The 21,813-nt window shown below is 45.7% G+C and overlaps 1 protein-coding gene across 3 annotated transcripts in view; it reads right to left on the bottom strand.

Moving 5' to 3' along the window:
• Window positions 1–21,813, bottom strand: part of CGNL1 (cingulin like 1) — a 601,175-nt gene that overhangs the window by 70,195 nt on the left and 509,167 nt on the right. For all 3 annotated transcript variants that reach the window (XM_078684907.1, XM_078684910.1, XM_078684908.1), the window contains exon 15: window positions 10,532–10,615. In XM_078684907.1, the coding sequence (XP_078541033.1) occupies window positions 10,532–10,615 (84 nt within the window). The remainder of the gene's footprint in view (window positions 1–10,531; window positions 10,616–21,813) is intronic.

The following is a 21,813-nucleotide window of genomic DNA, read 5'->3' as shown; positions in this document are numbered from 1 at the left end:
AGGACCAATGGACCCCCAAACAGCATCTGGGCACAGATTTATACTGGTGGTAGTGGATCATGCCACCAGGTATCCAGAAGCTATTCCCCTGAGGACCACAACAGCTCCTGTTGTGGCAAGAGCCCTACTTGGGGTTTTCTTCAGAGTGGGGTTTCCAAAGGAGGTTGTCTCTGACAGAGGTGCAAACTTCATGTCAGGACATTTGACTGCAATGTGGAAGGAGTGTGGTGTCAACTAGAAGTTCACCACCCCCTATCACCCACAGTGCAATGGGCTTGTGGAGAGATTCAACAAGACCCTCAAAGGGATGATAAAAGGGTTACCTGAAAAGCTGAGGCGAAGATGAGACATCCTTTAACCCTGCCTTCTGTTTGCTTACAGAGAGGTCCTACAAAAGGCGGTTGGCTACAGCCCTTTTGAGCTTTTGTTTGGGCATCCTGTAAGAGGAACCCTATGTCTTGTGAAGGAAGGATGGGAGTTACCTCTCAAAAAGCCTAAACTTGACATAGTGGACTATGTACTTGGTCTCCGCTCCAAGATGGCTGAGTATATGGAGAAGGCTTCCAAAAACCTTGAGGCAGCCAAGAACTTCAGAAAGCTTGGCATGACCAAAAGGCTGTGCTGACTGTGTACCAGCCAGGACAAAAAGTATGGGTGTTGGAGCCAGTGGCCCCAGCTGCACTCCAGGACAAATGGTCTGGACCCCATACAATAGTTGAACAGAAGGGAGATGTCACCTACTTGGTGGACCTTGGGACTCCCAGAAGCCCCCACAGGGTGCTTCATGTCAACAGATTAAAAGCATTTGTCGACAGGGCAGACATGGGTTTGCTCATGGCTAAAGATGAGGGGCAGGAGGAAGAGAGTGACCCTCTCCCAGGCCTGCTTACTCAGAACCCTGATGATGGGTCAGTAGATGGTGTAGTCTTTGCAGACAGCCTCTCTGAACATCAGCAACAGGACTGCAGACAAGTTCTTCAGTCCTTCAGGCATCTGTTTTCCCTGACCCCAAGTCAGACAAGCTGGTGCACCCATGAGGTGGACACTGGTGACAGTCTGCCTGTCAAGAGTAAAATCTACAGGCAACATGACCATGTCAGGGACTGCATTAGGACAGAGGTCCACAAGATGTTGGAGCTGGGAGTTATTGAGCCATCAGAGAGCCCTTGGGCCAGTCCTACTGGGCAAGTCCTGATGCCAAAACCTCACACCCAAGATGGTAAGAGAGAGATGAGGTTTTGTGTGGACTACAGAGGTCTCAATGCTGTCACTAGGACAGATGCCCATACCATTCCCAGGGCAGATGAGCTCATTGATAGATTGGCTTCTGCCAAGTTCTTGAGCACATTTGACCTGACAGCAGGCTACAAGCAAATCAGATTAGCTGAGGATGCAAAAGCCAAGACCGCATTTTCGACCCCAGGAGGACATAATCAATTTGTGGTAATGCCCTTTGGTTTGAAGAATGCACATGCCACTTTCCAAAGACTGGTGAATCAAGTTCTCACAGGACTGGATGACTATTGTGCAGCTTATCTAGATGATATTGCTGTCTTTAGCTCCACCTGGGAGGAACACCTGGTCCACCTGAGGAATGTTTTGGAGGCCCTGCATAAGGCAGGCCTCACTATCAAGGCCACTAAGTGCCAGATAGGGCAGAGCAAGGTTGTGTACCTGGGCCACCTGGTAGGTGGGGGTCAGGTTCAACCACTGGAGAGCAAGATCCAGACCATCAGAGACTGGACTCCTCCAATCACCCAGACACAGGTCAGAGCTTTCTTGGGCCTGTCTGGGTACTACAGGAAGTTTGTGAAAAACTATGGGTCCATTGTGACTCCACTGAATGACCTCACTTCCAAAAAGATGCCAAAGAAAGTTCAGTGGACAGTTAGCTGTCAAAAGGCATTTGATGACCTGAGGCAGGCCATGTGTACTGCACCTATTCTGAAAAGTCCAGATTACTCCAAAGAGTTCATAGTCCAAACAGATGCTTCTGAGTTGGGTGTGGGAGCTGTACTTTTACAACTGAATATAGATGGTCAAGACCAGCCCATCGCTTTCATAAGCAGGAGGCTGACCCCTAGAGAGAAACGTTGGTCAGCTATAGAGAGGGAGGCCTTTGCTGTGGTTTGGGCCCTGAAGAAGCTGAGGCCATACTTGTTTGGCACTCACTTCAAGATTCAGACAGACCACAAGCCCCTCCTATGGTTAAATCAGATGAAGGGTGAAAATCCCAAACGTCTTAGGTGGTCCATTTCCCAACAGGGGATGGACTTTACAGTGGAACATAGACCTGGGACTGACCATGCCAATGCAGATGGACTCTCCCAATATTTCCACTTCGAACATGAAGACTCAACTGGTCAAGGTTAGTTTAATGTCCCTAAGTTGGGGGGGGGGGGTGTAGGAGAGTAGGGTCTGCTTCCTATGGTCACCCCCACTTTTTGCTTTTGCTTTACTGGTTTTCGACTTAGATGTGGCTGTGGGCCTGCTAATCCGACCCACAGCCCAGATGCACTCTCTCTAAATTCACACCATGTACTCTAGGTACATCCATAATTGGGAATTGGTTTATCTTATCAGCCCCTGTAGAAGTGTACCCTAGGTACTCAGGGTATAGGTGTAACCAAGGCCTACCAGGGGCTGCAGCATGTATTATGCCACCCCTGGCTGGCCACTCAAACTGACAACTGGCTGATCACTCAGCTGGGGCAAGGTTGTGTAATCACCCCTTGCTTAGGTATAGTATTCCTATATCTACCCTTAAATATAGACATACAGTAACCTATAAGTCGCTCCTATGGCAGGCCTTAACAATCCTGGAGACAGAGTGCTTGGTTATGTGTGAGATGGTGCTCTAGCATGAGCTGAGCCTGTCTGCAGCTTTCGGAACCATGTCCTTATAGCTGTTCTATGATATTGCCATAACATATACTCTTAAGTGCATTATGAACCTCGCGGTTAAATGCTAACTTTCGTTTGGCTTTATCTAAACATGTCGTGTAAGGGGTCATACGCTTTGGAATACTACCCCTTCGCCAATTCTGGCGACGGGGGTAGCATTCCACCCTTGCAGAGGGAGAAGACATGTTGTTGCTGACTATCCCGGTTAAAGTTAACCAGAGCCCCAGCGTCACAAAATAGACGCTGCTGCCACAGACACAAGTCTGACCTCCTGCTGCTGGGAGTCCTTCCAGTCACGGAGGTTTGGACAATAGGTTGCCTGCCTGGAGAGCACCACCCCAGACAGGACTTTCTGTATTGGGACAGGGAGGGCTGAATAGATTGAGACACTGCCTGGGGCACACTAGGTGCTCCATGCATAGTCCAGTTCAAACCGGTGCTGGGGCACTCCAGCCCCAACTCTGGCGAGAAACTGAACAAAGGAAAGGGGGTGTAACCACCCCCCTTCCTGGTCCCACCCATAGGAGGGGCCTAGCAAGTAATCCAGCCCCTTTTAGTTGTGTAAAGGTAGGAGCCGAACCCCAGGACTTTAGATTTATCCTGATATAGACTTGAAACGAAACTCTGGACCCTTCGACATTCACCTGATCCGAAGACTGAAGAATCTCGCTTGTGGCCAAGGAGTGACCACCCTGGGCAACCAGGCACCATCCACCAACTCGACGGCTTGCTTTGTCCCCGTTCCCGCTGGAACCCGAGCACAGAGCCCGACAAGACCTTGACTCCCGGACCTCTCTGACTCCACTGCACGACTCCAGCACAGCTGAGCCCCGTGGAAGGCGTCGGAACCCATGGAACCAGGCAACTTGGAAAGTCTTCAACTTGCTAACAGCGCAGGCATCCTCGAAGCTGTGCCCTGGGGACTGAGACACCCCGACACCGAGCTCCACCTGCACCGAAGATGCCCAGAGTCCACGAGATCTGCATGGGGCCCCTCTGCTTGTGTTCTACTTGACGCGTTGTCCCGGTTGCTGGCCAGTTGGCTAGTAGCCCTGTGGCGACGATCCTCTAAAAATCCATCGCTGGTCTGGTTGCTCCAGACTGGCACTTGCTTCCCTGAAAAGGTGAAGTACCTCAGTCCCTCCTGGTCTGCACCAGCAGCTCTTTGTGTATCCTGCGTGGGTTGCCTTTGCTTAGGCTTGTTAGCTCCGATCTAGAAGTCGACCCCTCCATCTGCGAAAACCTTCGTGGGACAGCTCCTCTCCAGCACCTGGTCGTCCTCGGCGCCTCCTGGTCCGCGTGGCTGCAGAGACAAGCTTCATGACAGCACCTGATTGCTCCTCAACGACGTCTGGTTCCTTCCTGGTTCCACACGGTCACTGGCTAGTGACCTAGACTCTGGCCCCTCTGCTTTCAGGTCTTCTTCAACTCCGATCCACCCTTGGATCCACCCGGACATCTTCCTCCTGGTCCTCTGCAGCATCTTCTTCCAAGGCTCCATAGGAATCAACGAGAAAACCTGACACACTTTGACACCTATGCACCCGCAGCCCGTGGGTGAGGTAACGCGAGTACTTCGGTGCTCCTGTAGGGATTGACTATCCTAGTGTCTATTTTTGTTAGTTGTATCTTCCTATTTAGACCGGAAGTGTCCTAAATCTTCAATATTGACTTTCTATTGACTCTCGCGTGAGTGTACTGACACTGCACGCGCCGCCTGTGGGCCTCCTACTCCTAACCTAAGGGTCAGATAGTGTAGCCCCAGCGATTCTCTAGGCCCTAGGCCTTTCCTTTTCCTGAGTCGTGGTTCTTATACCACTTACTTAGTATATGGTTTTACGCGCCCCTAGGGCTTAACTGTAAATTGTGCTATTTAAAGTATTTCTAAGAGTAACTTGTTATGTGCTTTTGCCTCTGATCTCATAAAGAGTTCAGAGGAGTGTGTTAGTAAATAAATACATATATATTTTATATATATCCTGTGTGGTGTCCTTTCATTTGGTATTCAAGAGTTACATATGGTAAAACAGCTGGCTTTACACGCCCTCAAGAGTCTTTTAGCCTAAGACTGTTCTGTCCACGCTACCTCTAGGATAGCTGGTCTATAAGGTTGACTTACAACCATCACCATAAGGGTTGTTTGGACTGGTGCAAGGTCCTCACTAGAATAGTGAACATCATATACCAGGCCAACTTCTCACAGTGAGCACCTGGACATTATTCAAATGAGCCCTGCTGAATGAATACCCTGCTGAATAGATCAGCTGGGGCTCAGATCAGGGCTACAGAAGACACGTTCCACTCCTGCTCAACACGCCTTGGCTGCCAGAGACACGTTCCACTCCTGCTCAACAGCACTCACAGCCAATGAGCCTACCTTTTCATGAGTACCACTATTCTCCTCAGCAGTAGAGAAATGCCGGTGCTCAGAGTGATAAATCTAAGACGTGCTGGTACTCAGTAGCAGGGGAGTACCAGCCAATTAAAGGACTGGTTTGTGTGTTTATTGGGGCACAGGGGAATGATCTTCTGACCTCACTCTGGAACTGAGGTTAGTGCTGCTTGCGCCAGACCAGAGGTCTGTGTTGCCTTTCTCAGGCCTGTGTGGTGATGTCTGGGTTACCGGGGTTGCAGTGTCTCCTCAGTCAACAGCTGATATTCATGCAGGGGTCTCTATGTTAAGTCGCACCGGGTGGTGTATTGATAGCAGCCTGTCTGTGCTGTGAGTAGTTTACTTGCTGGCCACGGTAATTTTGGTGGTGAATTCGACCATGATGGTACAGGAACCGACATTATGGTTTTGGCGGTACATTAGTGCCGAGTTTCCCTGGGCCAGCGAGTGGAGTCGGCATGCAGTGATGCTTCTCTCCGGCCGGGTGGAGTGTGCTTGGGATGCTGGGGCTTCCTGCTGATGCTTTAGCTTAGGGTCAGGGTTACACACACCAAAAAAAAAAAAAAGGAGGGCTGAATTACTGGTGGATGCTCTCTAGGGTGATTTGTGTGCTGTGCAACTCTCCATAACATGACTGGTTATGTTCTGTCTTGTGTGTGGGGCTCCATTTATTCCCTTCTTTTGTGATGTTCACTGTTTGCTACTGGTGTAAGGTGTTGCATGGCTTTCTATGTTTCAGTTTGGATTTAAAGCATTTTCTGCCACTTGTTGAGTAGGTAGTCTCCGCCACCTGATTTACCTGTACACAGGCAGTAGAGGTGATGCTGTTGCCACTTTCCTCCTGATTGGCTCTTTCTTGGCCCCTCTTGTTGACTGTGCTTCATTCATTCAATGGGATTTGTGCCTTCAGTTCCTGTGGTTCACAGGGTGGATGGTGGACTGAGATCTTCACGGTCTCCAGTTTGGTGCTAAGGACAGCATCATATTGGGTGCTGGCAAAATCGTTGATGTAGGATTTTGTGGCATTGGCAGGGGCTCTCACGGAGGGGGCGAATGTGTTGGATGTCGAGGTTCGCATGGCTCAACATATTGCCTGCCTTGCTGTGTCAGCAGTTCTTGTTAATGGTGTCGGTGGTGTCCTCTTCGGTTATCATGAACTGACGGTTACTACGGCTGTGGGACTGGTAGGTAGCTCCGGCCATCCCTACTTTGTTTCTTAGGTTGCTGTGGGGGTACCTGACTGTGCGGTGAACTGTAGGATAGTTCAATCAGCTGTTTGGCATGGACTGGTTGCACGCCTCGTCCTGCTGGTCCTCTCCCAGGGTTTCTTCTCATTCAGCTGCTGGGGTGCTCATGAGTTTTCCATGTGCGGACCCCTACTCCGATTTCTTCGTAGGCGGCAGGATATCCTTCCTGATGCGGGTCGCTTGGGCAGCGTTCCTGGCTTTGGCTGTTCGGTGGACGCCTGACCTGTGGTTAGTAAAATGTGGCATGGAAGCTCGTCTTTCCGTCTAGTGGGTGTGGTACTAAAATTGGAGCTACCTTCTCATCGACTTACTCTTCCTTCCCCAGTTATGGGGTGCCTCCCTGCTCCTGTTCTGAGGTGGGTCATCCCGGTCCTGCTGGTTCAGGTTTGTAAGCTATGTGTATGCTGTCCTTTTCTTGGTCCTGAAGGTATCAGGAGTTTTTTCAGCTGGTGTTGGGTCTGTGGCGCCTTTTGTCTGATGGGTGGCGTTCATGCACTTCTACTGGCTTTCTTACAGCAGCTCCTTCCCCAGAGGTCTCTTGGGGTCTTCGTGGCTGCGATAATTTTGCAATCGCATTACTACACATTCCCATTTGTCCGTGTCTTTAGACACTCCCGGGTTTAGCGGTAGGGTCAAGGCTTTTAAGAACCCTGGTCCTGCTGTTCAGACTGTGAGGCAGTCTACTGATTTTCGCTTTGGTGCTGTCTCCCCTGATGACTGTTCTGTCATCTCATGGAATTTTGGTTTCTTTGCGAGGCAGTTGTTTCTTTGGGCTCAGTCGCCTGTGGGTCCATCAGTACCTTCTTGCTCAGGGCGTTTGGGATTGTCGGGCTGTTCACCTAGGTGGGGGTGTTTGTTCTCTCAGGAATTTTGTCTTTCGCCTCCGGTGTTTGCCACAGAGTGTCAGTTCCCAGAGGAAGGAAGTGTCGCTTTCAATGTGCGATTCTCTGATGGGTCCTTGGCCTGTGGGGCTAATGTTTTCTCCCTTTGTTTCCTTGCTCCTGTGGTTTTGATTTCGGGATCATATTGGGAATGCTCTGGTTATTCTGGTGGCTTGGGCATGGCCTGTTCTGTTTATTTCCTGTGGTGATGGTGGTTGGTCTGGAGGTTCCATCCTACCTGTTGTTTCTTAGTATGCTGGTACCATCACTGGTGATTCCCAAGTTGACGATTGAGTGGGGTGGCTTCATGTTGCAGGGCCTCTTGGCTACTGTCTTCCTTTCTGTGCTGGTGTCCGGAGGGTGTCTGCCAGGTCTTCTTCTGCTCGGATTTGGCTGTCCTTTCGGTCTTGGTGTGATTATAGGTCTGTTGTTCCGATTTCTGTTTCTACGCATCAGGTGCTGGATTTTCTCTGGGATGGGCTTTTTAAGGTTTTCCGGTCCCCTGGATGACGTCTGGTGGTCTGTCTGGGTCGGTTCACTGATTGTTTGAGGGGGTGTCCATTCTACGTCCATTGCCCCCGGTGGTGGGAACAGCAGAACGGATTGCTGCTGGATATGCAAGGCTGTTAAAGATCTATATAGTGGGAATAGTGCAGTTATCAACACACAAATGCATGAGTATTACATAGGATTTGTTTGTATTTACGAATGTCTTGCCTCTATAAATCTATCTTGGGCTGAATAGGAAATCGGCCATAAATATTTTTCAAATTGCAGTCTTCTGTATACTGGGGGTAAATGTGGCAAGTCTGTAGGTGTTTCGAAAGCATGCTGGCAATTAGCGCTGACGTAATCCTGTTGCTGGAGGAGGTGGAAATGGATTCATTTCCGCATCAGTGCTGGTAGGAATTGGATAGAGGACAGCAAATACTCGTTCATTATTGACCTTAACCAATTCTACAATGAATTTAAAAATCCCACAAAAAAAGACAGGAAATGTGGGGAGTAGGGAGAATATTAAATGAGATCCTCAAAACATTTGAGAGGAAACAATATTAATGCTTATAGTATTCCTCTATATTTTGAAGGTACAGGATTCACATTTTCGGACATTTTGTAAAATAAGAACATTCACGGTTTCAACTTAAGTTCTGAAAGCCATATTTCAACGAGACAATTAAATCTTAATTTTCCATTTCTTGCCATTTTGTTTGCTGGACAGTATTTAATATCAACCGCCACCTTATCAGGACATCTACACTGTTGGTGACGAGGTTGAAGTTACACGCTGCAGGAGAAAAAACACCCCTTCTTGTATTACCAGTTGTAGCAGAGGTGGAAGTGATGCGGTAGTATCAGTGACTAAGTTCAACTGCTTGCATGTGTTGTGCAGTAAAGACATGCCTTATTTATTTCAGTACTGCACAGTCTCTTCAAAGAAAACGGTGTCACTAGGCTCCAGCTGAAGTGGGAGTTAGCTAATCTGCAATACATTATGACTAACACCCTCCTGATTAATTCCAATTATAATGCATTCGCCTCACCTACCGCCACCCTGCCAGTGGTAATCCTTATACTTATTTGGTTACTTTTTTTTTTTTTTAAGGAAAACTAACATTGAGCAATGTTGTTAGTGATATCAAATTTTCTTTCTTCGAAAAAATTGATACTACACTTATTTAATCATTCCAAAAATTAACTTAATAGTTGATATTGGCAGTCGACTTTCATTGATGTCTAATTTTATGATCCACAACCAAGGTCTCAACTTTGTTATTCCAATACAAACCAAATCTCTTACTTCAGTGGTTTTGAAACATTTATAATATAGATATCTGTAATAGGAGTACTAATTCGGTGCAAAATATGGTCATCAAAATATACATAATTTAGGGTAGGCAGTCTCTTCTCCATTCTAGCACCTAAGAAGCAAAGCACACACATCACTTGACTGATAGATTGTTTCCTATCCATAGGATGTCTCTGTGGCAGCAAAAACACTTCCGGTCGTGAGGAAGGAGAAGTGGCTTAAGTGAAGCTGAGAGTAAAGAAAAACAGGTTTTTTTCTGGGTTAATACTAGAAAACAGTGTAGTAAAATGGCTGACTGATCAACCGCTGAAGCTACCATGTTGAAAGGGTACAAGGTAGCTAGGAGGCCCGAAGCTCCCCAAGCATTAAAGTAAAATGAAAATGTTACTATAACAAGCATTTGCAAAGGCAATTGCTCTGGCATTGAGAAGCTGGTGTGATTAACTTTCTTAAAAATGTGTATTGCTAGCATATGCCCAAAAAAATGTAAAGAAAACGCCACTTCATGAATGTGCAACCAGCCAAATGCTTTTCATACATTTAAAAAAAAATGCAGATTCTTAAAAGAACAGTACTGGTGCTTCCTAGCAGCAAGCAGCAGGCATCTGTACTCCGAACAGGTACAGAACCCATTTTTGGTTTTAATGCACATCACTGGAAAATATGATCGTAATTGGTGCAAAGGCTTTGGACTACTGCAGCCTGTAGACATAATTTAAGCACACCAGGATGATTAGAAAAGATACAGAAATTAAACAAAAACCTTCTCAAAGTAAAGTATTAGCCTGCCATCCTTGGCACAGAAGTGCACATGTGATCAGGTAAAAAGTAATCACTCACATTAGAAAGAATTCAGTGGCTAAGGAGGAACTGACCTACTGCTCTGTGCTGAAAGCTGTGGCAGGTTAAAGCAAAATTTGATTCACAGCTGAACAGACAAATAAATAGGACTTTCCCAAAGCCCCGTTATCTATGCTAATATGGAATTTTTATTTTTATTTTTTATTACACGAGACTGGCTACCTCTAAAGCTGCCTCTAGAACCGACCTAAAATAAATGCAAGGACAAAATATTACTCTGTAACTTTGTTACAGTATGTTTATGGGTTAAACTAACTTCTTTCTGTTACTTCCAATGCAAATGCCTTAATGTTGTCAACACTTCACATAAACATATGGATAGACAATTTTCATTTATTTAAAATCTTGCAGGCTCCACTTTTAACAGCCGGGCTCTTGTAGTTCCCTAAAAAATAAATCACCGACATATCTGGCCATCCGAGACAGTTTGCCTCACCTGTCGCTCCAAAGAAATCTTGTCACACTCCAGGTCTTGCCTTGCAGCTCTCTCCTGTAGTAATTCATTCCGTGTTTGTTCAATCTGTTATTAAAAAACGTACATCTGTAAACAACTTGGATAAATCATTTTACAAACAACTAAATTAAGCCAGAACAATGCGCAGAGCTTTACACAGCATATGAAACCTATAGAAATGCTTAGTAAATGTGATATTCGTTAGAGCTTAAATCACAAGCAAACCTTCAGTGGCTGACGACTTCTGAAAATCATTAAGAGTTTTGGTTAACTTTAGCCCATTGCTACACTCCTCTTCTGAACTAAGTACAGCCACCCTGGTGGTAGAATTTACGAGCCATTAAATACCAGGTAATGCCAACTGGGGGAAAAACGATTACTTATTACTCAGTACCTTTGCATGTTGTGCCCGAGTCAGGTGAGACATCCTACCATACTAGATCAAAGCATCGTTACGCATAAGCCACAAATGTACATAAGCATGACTTTACAAGATTGGATTTCTTCTTGGACGGAGCTGAAAGATTACTAAATTTGCCAAACTTAGTGGATAATTCGCAACAGGTGCAAGGCTATACAGAAGTTGCATTAAACTTGAACATTTAGTGAATGAACACAGAAAGTTGCAGAATGATTGTAATAGAGTGATTATTTAGTGTAGGTTATCTTTGTACTTCGGAACAAATATCTGCCTTGGGGATAACAGGGAAAAAAAGACAAAAATGTTCAAAAAAAGCCAGGGAAAGCGACCATTCACCGGTTTCCTTCAGTTGGGAATACTATGCCTTGAAGACGATCCATTAAGGTAAGACCTTGGAGAACATAACTATGCTCTCCAAGCCCGAAACAAGGCACCAAAATACAAACATGCACAAGTCAAACTGAAGCACAAATATGATAAAGTTAAACAAACAAAGGAACCCTCAACGTAGCACAGAATATAATAACAATTGGTCCTCAAATAAAGAGATGACTATATGACAGCAGAAGCCTTCAAACAAACGAAATCCAGGTTTGTCTCTGTGGGCTGACTCCTAATGCGGAGTCATTTTTTCATCAAAATTTAACATGGAAAGAGAAGCGGACATAGCGGGATCCCCTCTTGCTCTAACATATGTGTTTCAGGCTCTCATCATTGTGGACAAAGTGGTGGTCCTGCTAAAGGCAGCAGATCGCAGGGGGAAAACCTGTGACAGACGTTTAAGGGTGCATCTGCAATTTCTACGCGCAACTGACATTTATTTTTATCCTTACTTAAAGGATGAAAAGAAATGAAGTGTCACTGAGCTTGCTATCAAACAGTTCAGCAGAGCTGTACTGCCTAAGGGGGATACTGTAAGTTCACTTAATATGATATTGCAAGGCGTCGACCATTGATCATGAAATTCGAATGAGTGATGAAACGCACGTATTTTCCTCAAATCCCCAGATGATGGAGTGATTTTAAACTTTGTTGGGAGAAGGGAACCTTGAGCAGCAAGGCCCGACCTTAAAACTGAACCTATTGAAGAAACTGATTACAGCAGTCAGCCTTCTACTACAACTGAGTGCAAGTGTGGTCTCAAAAGAATTGCTTTTCCATTTTCCTCGTAGCGTCTAAAAGTAGAATATGGGGAGGCGTACTGGAAAATCATTTTAGGAAAGTGGATTATTATGCAATGAGGCTGGTTTGGCTGCACTATGTTATAATCTCAAATTGCCCTAAATAGGTCCTTTGAATTCATACTAATAAGTCCCTAGCTAAGTCCAGGTAGTGTGGCACAGAACAGTCAGGCATTACTAGAGAAACATTTGCTAAGCATTTCAGAGTACCAATATAGACAATACGTAGTTGAAACGACTCAAAAGAAATCCAACACCAATTAAAAAAAATAAAGCAGATTTTTATATAATTTTAGACAACAAAATGAAGACAATCGGATGAGTATATTGGAGTTATGGATTTCTAAAGGAAAATTAAGTCAGTGCATTTCAATCGTACAAAACAATAACGTTGCAGCCAATGGGGAAATCCACTCACAACAATCGGTCACTTGCAGGTCGAGTTCAATGGAAACCACTAGGAGGTAAGGTGATGCGAGTCCCAGGACCAGGCTCCAACAGTCAGTTGATTTTTACCTGGCTCATAGAACCCAGATGCAGAGTAATCCTGTCTGTCCCTGGTGCTGAAGAAAGGGAGCCACGGGTCCAGGTTTTACCACTTAAATAGTGCTAGTGAGGAAAGGGGTGCAAAATCTTGACAATGAGGTCAAAGAAACATCACATTGAAGATTCTGCAAGATTCCCTTGAGGCACAGCATCGAACAAAGGTAGTAGTAGCCGGACTGGATTTTGGAAAAAGGGGGTGGTGATGGACAGAGTTTCTGAATGATGCAGAATACTCTTACCAAGTCAAGAGATCATGGTTTTAATCCATCACCTGTTTTTTTAGCTCATTGCACCATCCCAGCTCAGAACCTGGCTATATGCAAATTAGTCTGTTCCTGTCCCAGTGCATGATGGGAACAGGGCAAACCAAACTACCAAGCCAATTCTTATACTGGGAAGGAGACAAGCTTCCGGGGACCGGTTTCTGGCATCACAGCCTTCGTCGGCCCGGCTTGCTTGAATCCTGATGGTGCAATGAGCAAGGGACTCACGTCTGAGTATACCCTCCCACACATAGTGTGGATAAATTCGATTTTGGAAAAAGGGGGTGGTGATGGACAGAGTTTCTGAATGATGCAGAATACTCTTACCAAGTCAAGATGTTGAAACCATGAACTGCGATGCATTAACAGTTGCTAAATGCCTCCTGAAAGACCTGATCCCCAGATTTGGGATCCCAATCCTTCTGGCCTCAGACAATGGGCCTGCGTTCATTTCTCAGGTGATAAGGGGTCTATGCAAAGGACTTGGGGTCACGCAAAAGTTACATTGTGCCTATCACCCACCAGCAGCAGGTGCAGTGGAAAGAAAGAATGGGGTTTTGAAGAATAAAATAGGGAAAATCTGCGCTTCCACAGAACTGTCATGGGTGGATGCACTGCCAATAGCCCTGCTAGCAATGAGAAGTACACCTGACAGGATAACTAAGTTGAGCGCGCATGAGATATTGTTTGGACGACCCATGAATATTGCGGGTCACATGTCCACTGAACCTCTGCCAATAGTAGACGATCTGCTTTTGTGTTACTGTAAAAAACTAACAGAGACTTTACGTTATCTTCACCGCCAGGTCCTGCAGGCTCTTCCAGAAACAGCAACTCCATCACCACACGACCTGCAGCCTGGGGACCGGATTTGGATCAAGGCCCACACCCGACGGCACTGCCTTCAGCCTAGGTGGAAGGGTCCCTACACCGTCTTACTGACGACAGCGACCGCCGTGAAGTGCAAGGGATTGACTTTGTGGATCCACAGTTCCCACACCAAGCGGACGGCGGACCAGGACGACGGACGGCAAGCTCCGGCAGCATCACCAGCAGCACCTGAGGCGGACCATAGGTACAACCTCCGATCCACCAGGAAGGACCAGCCTGACCAGCACGACAGGGGATAAGGAAGAAGAGATCTCCTGCTGGCTGCGGACCAACCCTCCAACAGACCGACCAACGCAACTATCTGCTGTGCCTGGCAGACACATCCTCCAGATGACATCATAGAGACACCTGTCTCCATCAAGTGCCTATCGTCTGTTATGTACTGGTAACCTCTGTCAGACCCAGTAAAGGCGCCAACGTGTTTGATTCCAAATGGTGCTGGTGTCTGTATCAAACATAGGGATACAAGACCCTGCTAGTTAGACATTAAGAACTGTGAGCACAACACGGAATAGTGAAGCACCAGAGGAACATTGAACTGTGGAAATATTCTATATTCAGCTACATGACTACCATCGCATCTGGACCACCTTTGATCACAACAAGGAGTGGTAGATTGATGCAAATGACAATAGAAGTACAAGAGTCGGAATTGGTGATAGTTATACGATTATTGTGGCCAGGAGTGGAGAAGAAGGGACAAGTCCAGTTGATTGGACCAAAACCACCACTGATGAGCAAGTTGACGGACTTGATATTGCAACAGCTTACTTTCCCCACATTTGGCAGCCAAGCACCAACACAGGAACTGGCAAACACACGCCTTGACATCTTGGACAGTGTAATATCTGGCATACATCACATTGGCTGGGGGGCAATAATGGATGTTGTAACAACATTTTACTGATTGCTAATAAAATTGAGATATGCAGGTTGCATCACCTGCTGTACACAGGTGGATTACAATACGGGTGGTGGATGAAAGGGTGTTATATATAACAATAAGGTCAGCAGTGGCTACGTTATCACCAGGAGTAGAGGTAACAACTGTTCAGAGAGTAGCAGTGCCAAATCCCCCTATATTGAGCGTGCTGCAGACACTTATACTGAATGACCTTTCATTCCCAATAGTTGGCTTCCTGCCATCAGCCCAGGAGCTAGCAACAGCACGTACTGAGATTTTACAAAGTATTATAATTGCCATAGAAAACAGTGGGTTACATATTGTCACAGATGTCAATTGGGGCGAAAATAACGGTTTATTTTTAATCCCATAAACGTTTCATAATGCCTAGGCCAAGGACAAATGAGCGTAGATGGCCATATATACTGGCAGCTGTATTATCATCAGTACCTGGGATAATTCTGACAACCGTGTTTATTATGTTTGCAGAGGAGTTTGACATCCCATTTCTTCATGGCAAAGTGGGTGATGAGAATAATACAGTTATACAACATGAGGAGCGAAACATAGTTGTGCCAGACCCCATTGTGTTGGGGAAGAAGGAGGTTACAGAAGGGAATGATAGAGAATTGTGGGAAGAATATGATAACAATAAATATGTTGAAATGCTGAAATTATATGTACAGATCATGAACATTTCAGGATGCTATGTTTGCACCCACCTACCAACAGATACACAGCACGAGCTACATTGTACTACCAGTTTCCAAGTATATGGGTTGTATTCTGATGCATGAGTTACTCTCCACTGAACACAATATGTCAGTATTAGTTGCACTACCAAACTCTGGCCTCGCGACAGCCCCAACACTGAATGTTTCCAATATAGAGGGTGTCAGACAGGGTGCCAGGGAGCCTAAGAAGAAATGGGCACCATGCAGGAATATGCACCCTACAAGGTCAGACACTGAGATGCTTAGCACATTTGACAGGAGATCCAGAAACAGGGCTGAGGAGAGTGACAATGACCAGAGTGGAAACAAGGAGGTTAATATACCAAGGTTTAGGGTAGAAGAGCTGTCCCTAGCACCATCCTGCATCCTATATGATGAAGGGATGCAGCGGGACAGAGCACCTAAATTACCTTCAGACATAACTATAGCACATAACTGCACAACACAGCAGTCATGCATACCATACCCTTGTGTGTTACAGAATCTACTGCAGGGACAACAAGGATTGTTGGCATGTAAGGACAGGATTAACAAGATGAGGAGGATAATGGAACCTAGGAAGGTGAACCAGATTTTTGCGGGCAAAAGTAACTGCACACACATCACGAGACTGTCACGTATCAGAGACAGCAATACTGGGTCCTCACCTGGGCTGGTGGGTTACAAGGGACTATTTTTTGTCTGCGGACCATGGGCATACTTTTACCTGCCTCCAGGTTGGTATGGCCGTTGCTACCTTGCATCAATAATACCACGTATGGTCCACTTCTCAGACATAGCACAGGCTAGAAGGTCAGGTGTGAGACCTACAAGGATGAGAAGGTCAGCTGGATGGGCTGATCATATTATGACAGCTGTTGGAATAATGGTCCCAGGTGCTGGAGTAGTGTACACCTCCCAGAGGATACATGAGTTAGCTAGAATGATTGAGGATCTGGCTGACTCCACTGCAGCAGGACTGGGAAACATAACAGCAGAGCTGTCCGCCATGCGGGCGGTAGTAATTCAAAATAGGGTTGCTTTAGACATCATCCTAGCCAAAGAGGGTGGGCTTTGTCGGGTCATCCATCAGAAGTGCTGTTCCTACATACCTGACAACAGCCAAAACATAGATAGGGCAATCCATAACATAAAGGATATTAGGGATGAGGCAGAGGGCATACACACTGGTGAGTTCTGGGATAAACTAATGCAGTGGCTGTCAGGTTGGGGCTCATGGATCATAAAGGCTGTTATCATAATAGCAGCTGTGTTGTTAACACTCTGCATTATGATACAGGTCTGCCCAGTCTGCTGTGCATCCCTTGTCTCCTACTGCTCACGCTCTATGCGCTGTGGCAATAAGCACGGCCATGAGCCGGAGCAACGGGAGCTGCAGGCAGTGGCAGAAGTGCCAGCCATGGGTATGAATAGGTTGTCACGCAGGGTATATTGATTTGGTATCAGATTTGGGAGTTGTTGAAGCCATCTTTTCTTTGATACCAAATGTAAAAGCTTCAGGCCCTATTAACTTAGCCTACATCTAAAAAAGCTCCATCTTGGGAGGTTTTGCCCTTTCACCGTCTGAGAAGTGCAGTGCTTGCATTTTTCTAAGCCCAGACGAGGTGTGTGACACACCGCTTGCACAATACATTTCATTAGACAATAACATATTTCGCAATATTACTCATCGCCTTGCTTCTGTCGCTATTTGTATGGAAATATACTAGGCCATGGCAGCTCGCATTTTGATTGACTGTCCCCAAAACTGCCCATTTCTGATCACATGGTTAGCTACAGTATGTGTGCATCAAATATATCACACCTTACAAGGAGATGTCTTGTTACAGATCTTGTCCATTGGCTGTGGGATTCATGGTGCACTGTAAACTACGTATAACACTTCTTGCTACGTGTCATATGGGTGGTCTTGTGGTTTGAGTCTATAAAGTGTACCAACTCAATAAATCTTTGGACATTCAAGCTTCTAGGCTGACTGTCTCCGTGTTGCACGTTAAATTATTATTTGTTGTGGCTAATAAATATACCATATTCTGAGCTGACAAAATTCTGTGGTTGTGTCTGTCTTTCCTATCATTAATTATCCCTTGTATTTCAGACTTGCTTCTACAAAGAGATCATGGTTTTAATCCATCACCTGTTTTTTTAGCTCATTGCACCATCCCAGCTCAGAACCTGGCTATATGCAAATTAGTCTGTTCCTGTCCCAGTGCATGATGGGAACAGGGCAAACCAAACTACCAAGCCAATTCTTATACTGGGAAGGAGACAAGCTTCCGGGGACCGGTTTCTGGCATCACAGCCTTCGTCCGCCCGGCTTGAATCCTGATGGTGCAATGAGCAAGGGACTCACGTCTGAGTATACCCTCCCACACATAGTGTGGATAAATTTGATTTTGGAAAAAGGGGGTGGTGATGGACAGAGTTTCTGAATGATGCAGAATACTCTTACCAAGTCAAGAGATCATGGTTTTAATCCATCACCTGTTTTTTAGCTCATTGCACCATCCCAGCTCAGAACCTGGCTATATGCAAATTAGTCTGTTCCTGTCCCAGTGCATGATGGGAACAGGGCAAACCAAACTACCAAGCCAATTCTTATACTGGGAAGGAGACAAGCTTCCGGGGACCGGTTTCTGGCATCACAGCCTTCGTCGGCCCGGCTTGCTTGAATCTTGATGGTGCAATGAGCAAGGGACTCACGTCTGAGTATACCCTCCCACACATAGTGTGGATAAATTCGATTTTGGAAAAAGGGGGTGGTGATGGACAGAGTTTCTGAATGATGCAGAATACTCTTACCAAGTCAAGAGACTGGCCACGAACAAGCCTTGGCAGAGGCAAGCTCAGAAAACAGTAGCCACATGAAACTTGCTGGAGGTCAGGACTGCATTTCCCAAAATGCACAAGACCATTTATGTTTGGGCAATTCCTTTGGCGGACCCGATGGCCAGTGATGCTTTGGATCTCGGTGCGGTTCTGCCTGCAGTCAACTAGAACCTCTAGTCCAAGGGAGTTCTGGAGTTGCCTTTGGCTCTTTGTGGGGTTCCCCTTTCCTTTGGAACCGGTCTCTGCTCCAGGACGAGTCGTAGTTGTGCAGTTGCTGGGTGGTTGCCACAGGTGCAGTCTTTGGTGCCATTTCTTTGTGCAGGTTCTGAAGTTGCAGACTCGGGTCTCTTTTTTGTCCTCTGGTAGCAAGTCGATCAGCTCTGAGGTTCTCATGCCATGGGAGCCCCTTAAATCCTAGATTTAAGGGAGTTAGGGGTGTGTGAGCTAGTAGCCAATGGGCTACTAGCCCCAGCTGCTTATCTGCCCCTGAGAGGACCACTTCCTGTGGAGTGTGACACCTTTTCTACACAGAAGCCTCTATTCTACTCTTCTAAAAATGGCAGAACCCTTCCCCTTTGTGGGCTGTATAGACCAGGCAGCCCACCTTAGGGGGTTTGGCTAGCCTTCTGGGATATGAACACCTCTTGACTATCTCCTTTTCTTGCCTATACGGGTTGCAAATGTGCTTGGGGCACGGGGGTTGGCTTTTTCCGCGTCTGGGAGGAAGTCTGGTTGCATGTCTGAGGTGGGAGCTTTGAAGCTCACTGGCTTGATGTGCCACTTCACTAGCCTTCCTGTCAGGGAGGGAGGTGACACCTCCCACCTAGGCAGGCCTTTGTTTCTGACTCCTGGGAGAGTTCCCACCTCCTAATAGAGGGCGAGATTCCCATCTTGGTTGCAGCAGCTGCAGGTGGTCAGCCAGGGCACAGGAAAGGTTGGGGCAACCAGGTGAGTAACATTTATTCACTACATAAATATGCCATGTGCAATAAAAAGGCTAATAAATAAATATGGATTAATACAGATGGAAATGTTTAAAAAAATGAAATATCATAAGACCAGGAGCGCTAATGTTAATGCATAGCCGTAAAGTAGAAGCCACTCTGTAATGGTCCTCGGTTATGTTTGTGTTACACTATGTGCTGGTCATGGCCATGTTTTGCGTTAAATAGGTTGACCCACACTCAGTCATTACTGTGTAAAGGAATATGTGGGAAAATACTTTTTGCCTTCAAAATCTCTACAGTGTCTCTATGGAAGCGTTTGTATAATCAATGCCTAAACATGAATATCATATTTTAATTTGGAAAGCACAGTTGTAGCAGCTAATTCTACTGCAAAAAGAGGTCAGAATATTTATTGTTAGTCTGTGAATACATAAAGTGATGAAGAATCGCAATAAAGACTTTTTGACTGACTGATAGTGATGTTTTCTGCTAAACCGTGCAATCTAGTGAAAATCAATTTAGAAGACAATAATAGCAAATACACACAAAATAATTTTAAGTAGCAGTCTAGCATTGTTGATGAATTTACACCTCTAATTTTTATATCATAGTGATCTCTCACCATATCTACCTTAGTCTCAAATTGCTTTACGTCATCACACAAGAATCTGCACCTATCAAGGTTTTACCTTTACATGACTGAGGTTTTAGAAATGTCTTACATTCCCTTTTGTACTTTTGTTACTCCTATAATTAGGAATTGGTTTCTAACATACTGCTATGCTAATAACCAACATGTGCACCCTCCAGTTTAAACCTAGTTGTATTCTTCCATTAGTGAGGCTGTTATATCAGTGCTGCAACCGGAAAATACCTTGTAAAACCTTGCAAAGGGGCAACAAAGAGGTAAAAATCATGCTTTCTACAAACATAGCCTGGACACATACTGCATGGTGCAACAAGCGGGTAAAGTCATGCCTTCTGTAAACGGTTCAGACCGTGACCAGCCCTGCAATGATGCAGCAACATGAAGGTGAAGAAAAAGTTCAGATCCTTCAGTAACTATCTATCTTGGCGAAACTCTACCTGCATATTTCCCCTCTTGAATATTCTCCAGGTACCTGTCTAGATCTGGAAAGTTTAAAGAGCCCTCCTGTGCTAATGGTGGTGCACCGACTCTGGGTTCCACCCTGGATTTGACAACAGAGAGCAGTATAAGGCACCAACTCGGAGCAGTGACTAAGTTCTCTGGCTTTTTATCGTGCCCTGAAGAAGTTAACAAGACTAGTAGGAGTTTCACTGTACCAAAATAACTTGGGACCCTATTTGTAGTCCCATAACTAGTTCTCAGAAAGTGGAGGCAGATGTATCGGTGATGAATCTACAAGCAGATGGAGTACCTAATAGAAAAAAACTTCACCAAAAGGTAGGCTAATTTGTTCTTCTGATGAATACTTCTGCCTGCAGATTCCTCCCCTCCTGCACCAATTTCCAAGTAGTACCTCTTAGGTTGCATTCCTGAGGAGATAGTCAAACTATGCCTGATAAGGTTATGTACCGAAATCCACACTACAGCTTGGCAGATATCCAGAACAAGAACATCCCTGGACAATGCCAAGAAAAATAGCCTTCATCCTAGTGGAACGGGCCCTAATGCCCTCAGAGGATACTCCTTGGCAAGGGCATAGCAGAGGTTGAAACACACCACAATCCAGCTGTAAATCATCTACTTCTGAAGTATCTTGCATTTCTTGGAACTATCATAGCTGAAGAGAAGGTAATTATAAACCCAGTGCTCATGGGTCCTGCCAACATATACACTATTACCTTAAGAGAATCCAGGCAGTGCAGTCTCTTCTCCTCTTTGGTGGGAGATAGGGGGCAAAATATCAGTAGAATGATGCACCGACCCACGTGAATCTGGGAAATCACCTTCAGCAGGAATGAAGCCTTAGTCCAAAGGATGGGTCTGGCTAGAAAAAAATTGTTAACAGGAGGACTAACAGACAAAGTCTGCAACTTGGTAACGCCCAAAACTGAAATGGTAATCGAGGTCTACAAGTTTAGCGTCGGCAAAGAATAACGGAGTGAACCCATCAGGTGTAAGCACCAGGTTAAGGCCCCACTGAAGCATGAAAAAGGGAGAGGAGAGAAACAAATGGATCAGCCACTTCAGAAATGCACAATGATAGGAAACTTTAACAGTTGATTTAGCAAACAAAGAAAATCTGAAAGAGCACACCGATAATAACCCTTACTAGCGAAAACTGTAAACTTTTGACAATTTCCAGACATAATACCAACAAACAGGGTACCAATCTGCAGCGATCATAGGTGAGGTTCTGAAGGTTCAGATGCAAAGCCAGCATCTCCCACTGTTACAGGAGGTCCCCACGGAGTCGAAACAAAATAGGAGGGCAGAGGGATAGGCAAACAAGGTAAGAGTTTCAAGCACTATGAACAGTCAGTCATGATCAAGAATATCTGTGCAAAGTCCTGATGCAGCTTCCACAGAATCCCAGAAACCAGAGGAATGGGGCAAAACACA

Source organism: Lissotriton helveticus, chromosome 3_2 (genome assembly GCF_964261635.1).
Source record: "Lissotriton helveticus chromosome 3_2, aLisHel1.1, whole genome shotgun sequence".
Lineage (NCBI taxonomy): Eukaryota > Metazoa > Chordata > Amphibia > Caudata > Salamandridae > Lissotriton > Lissotriton helveticus.
The sequence above is the reverse complement of the archived record's forward strand: the minus strand, read 5'-3'. Positions and strand labels throughout refer to the sequence as shown.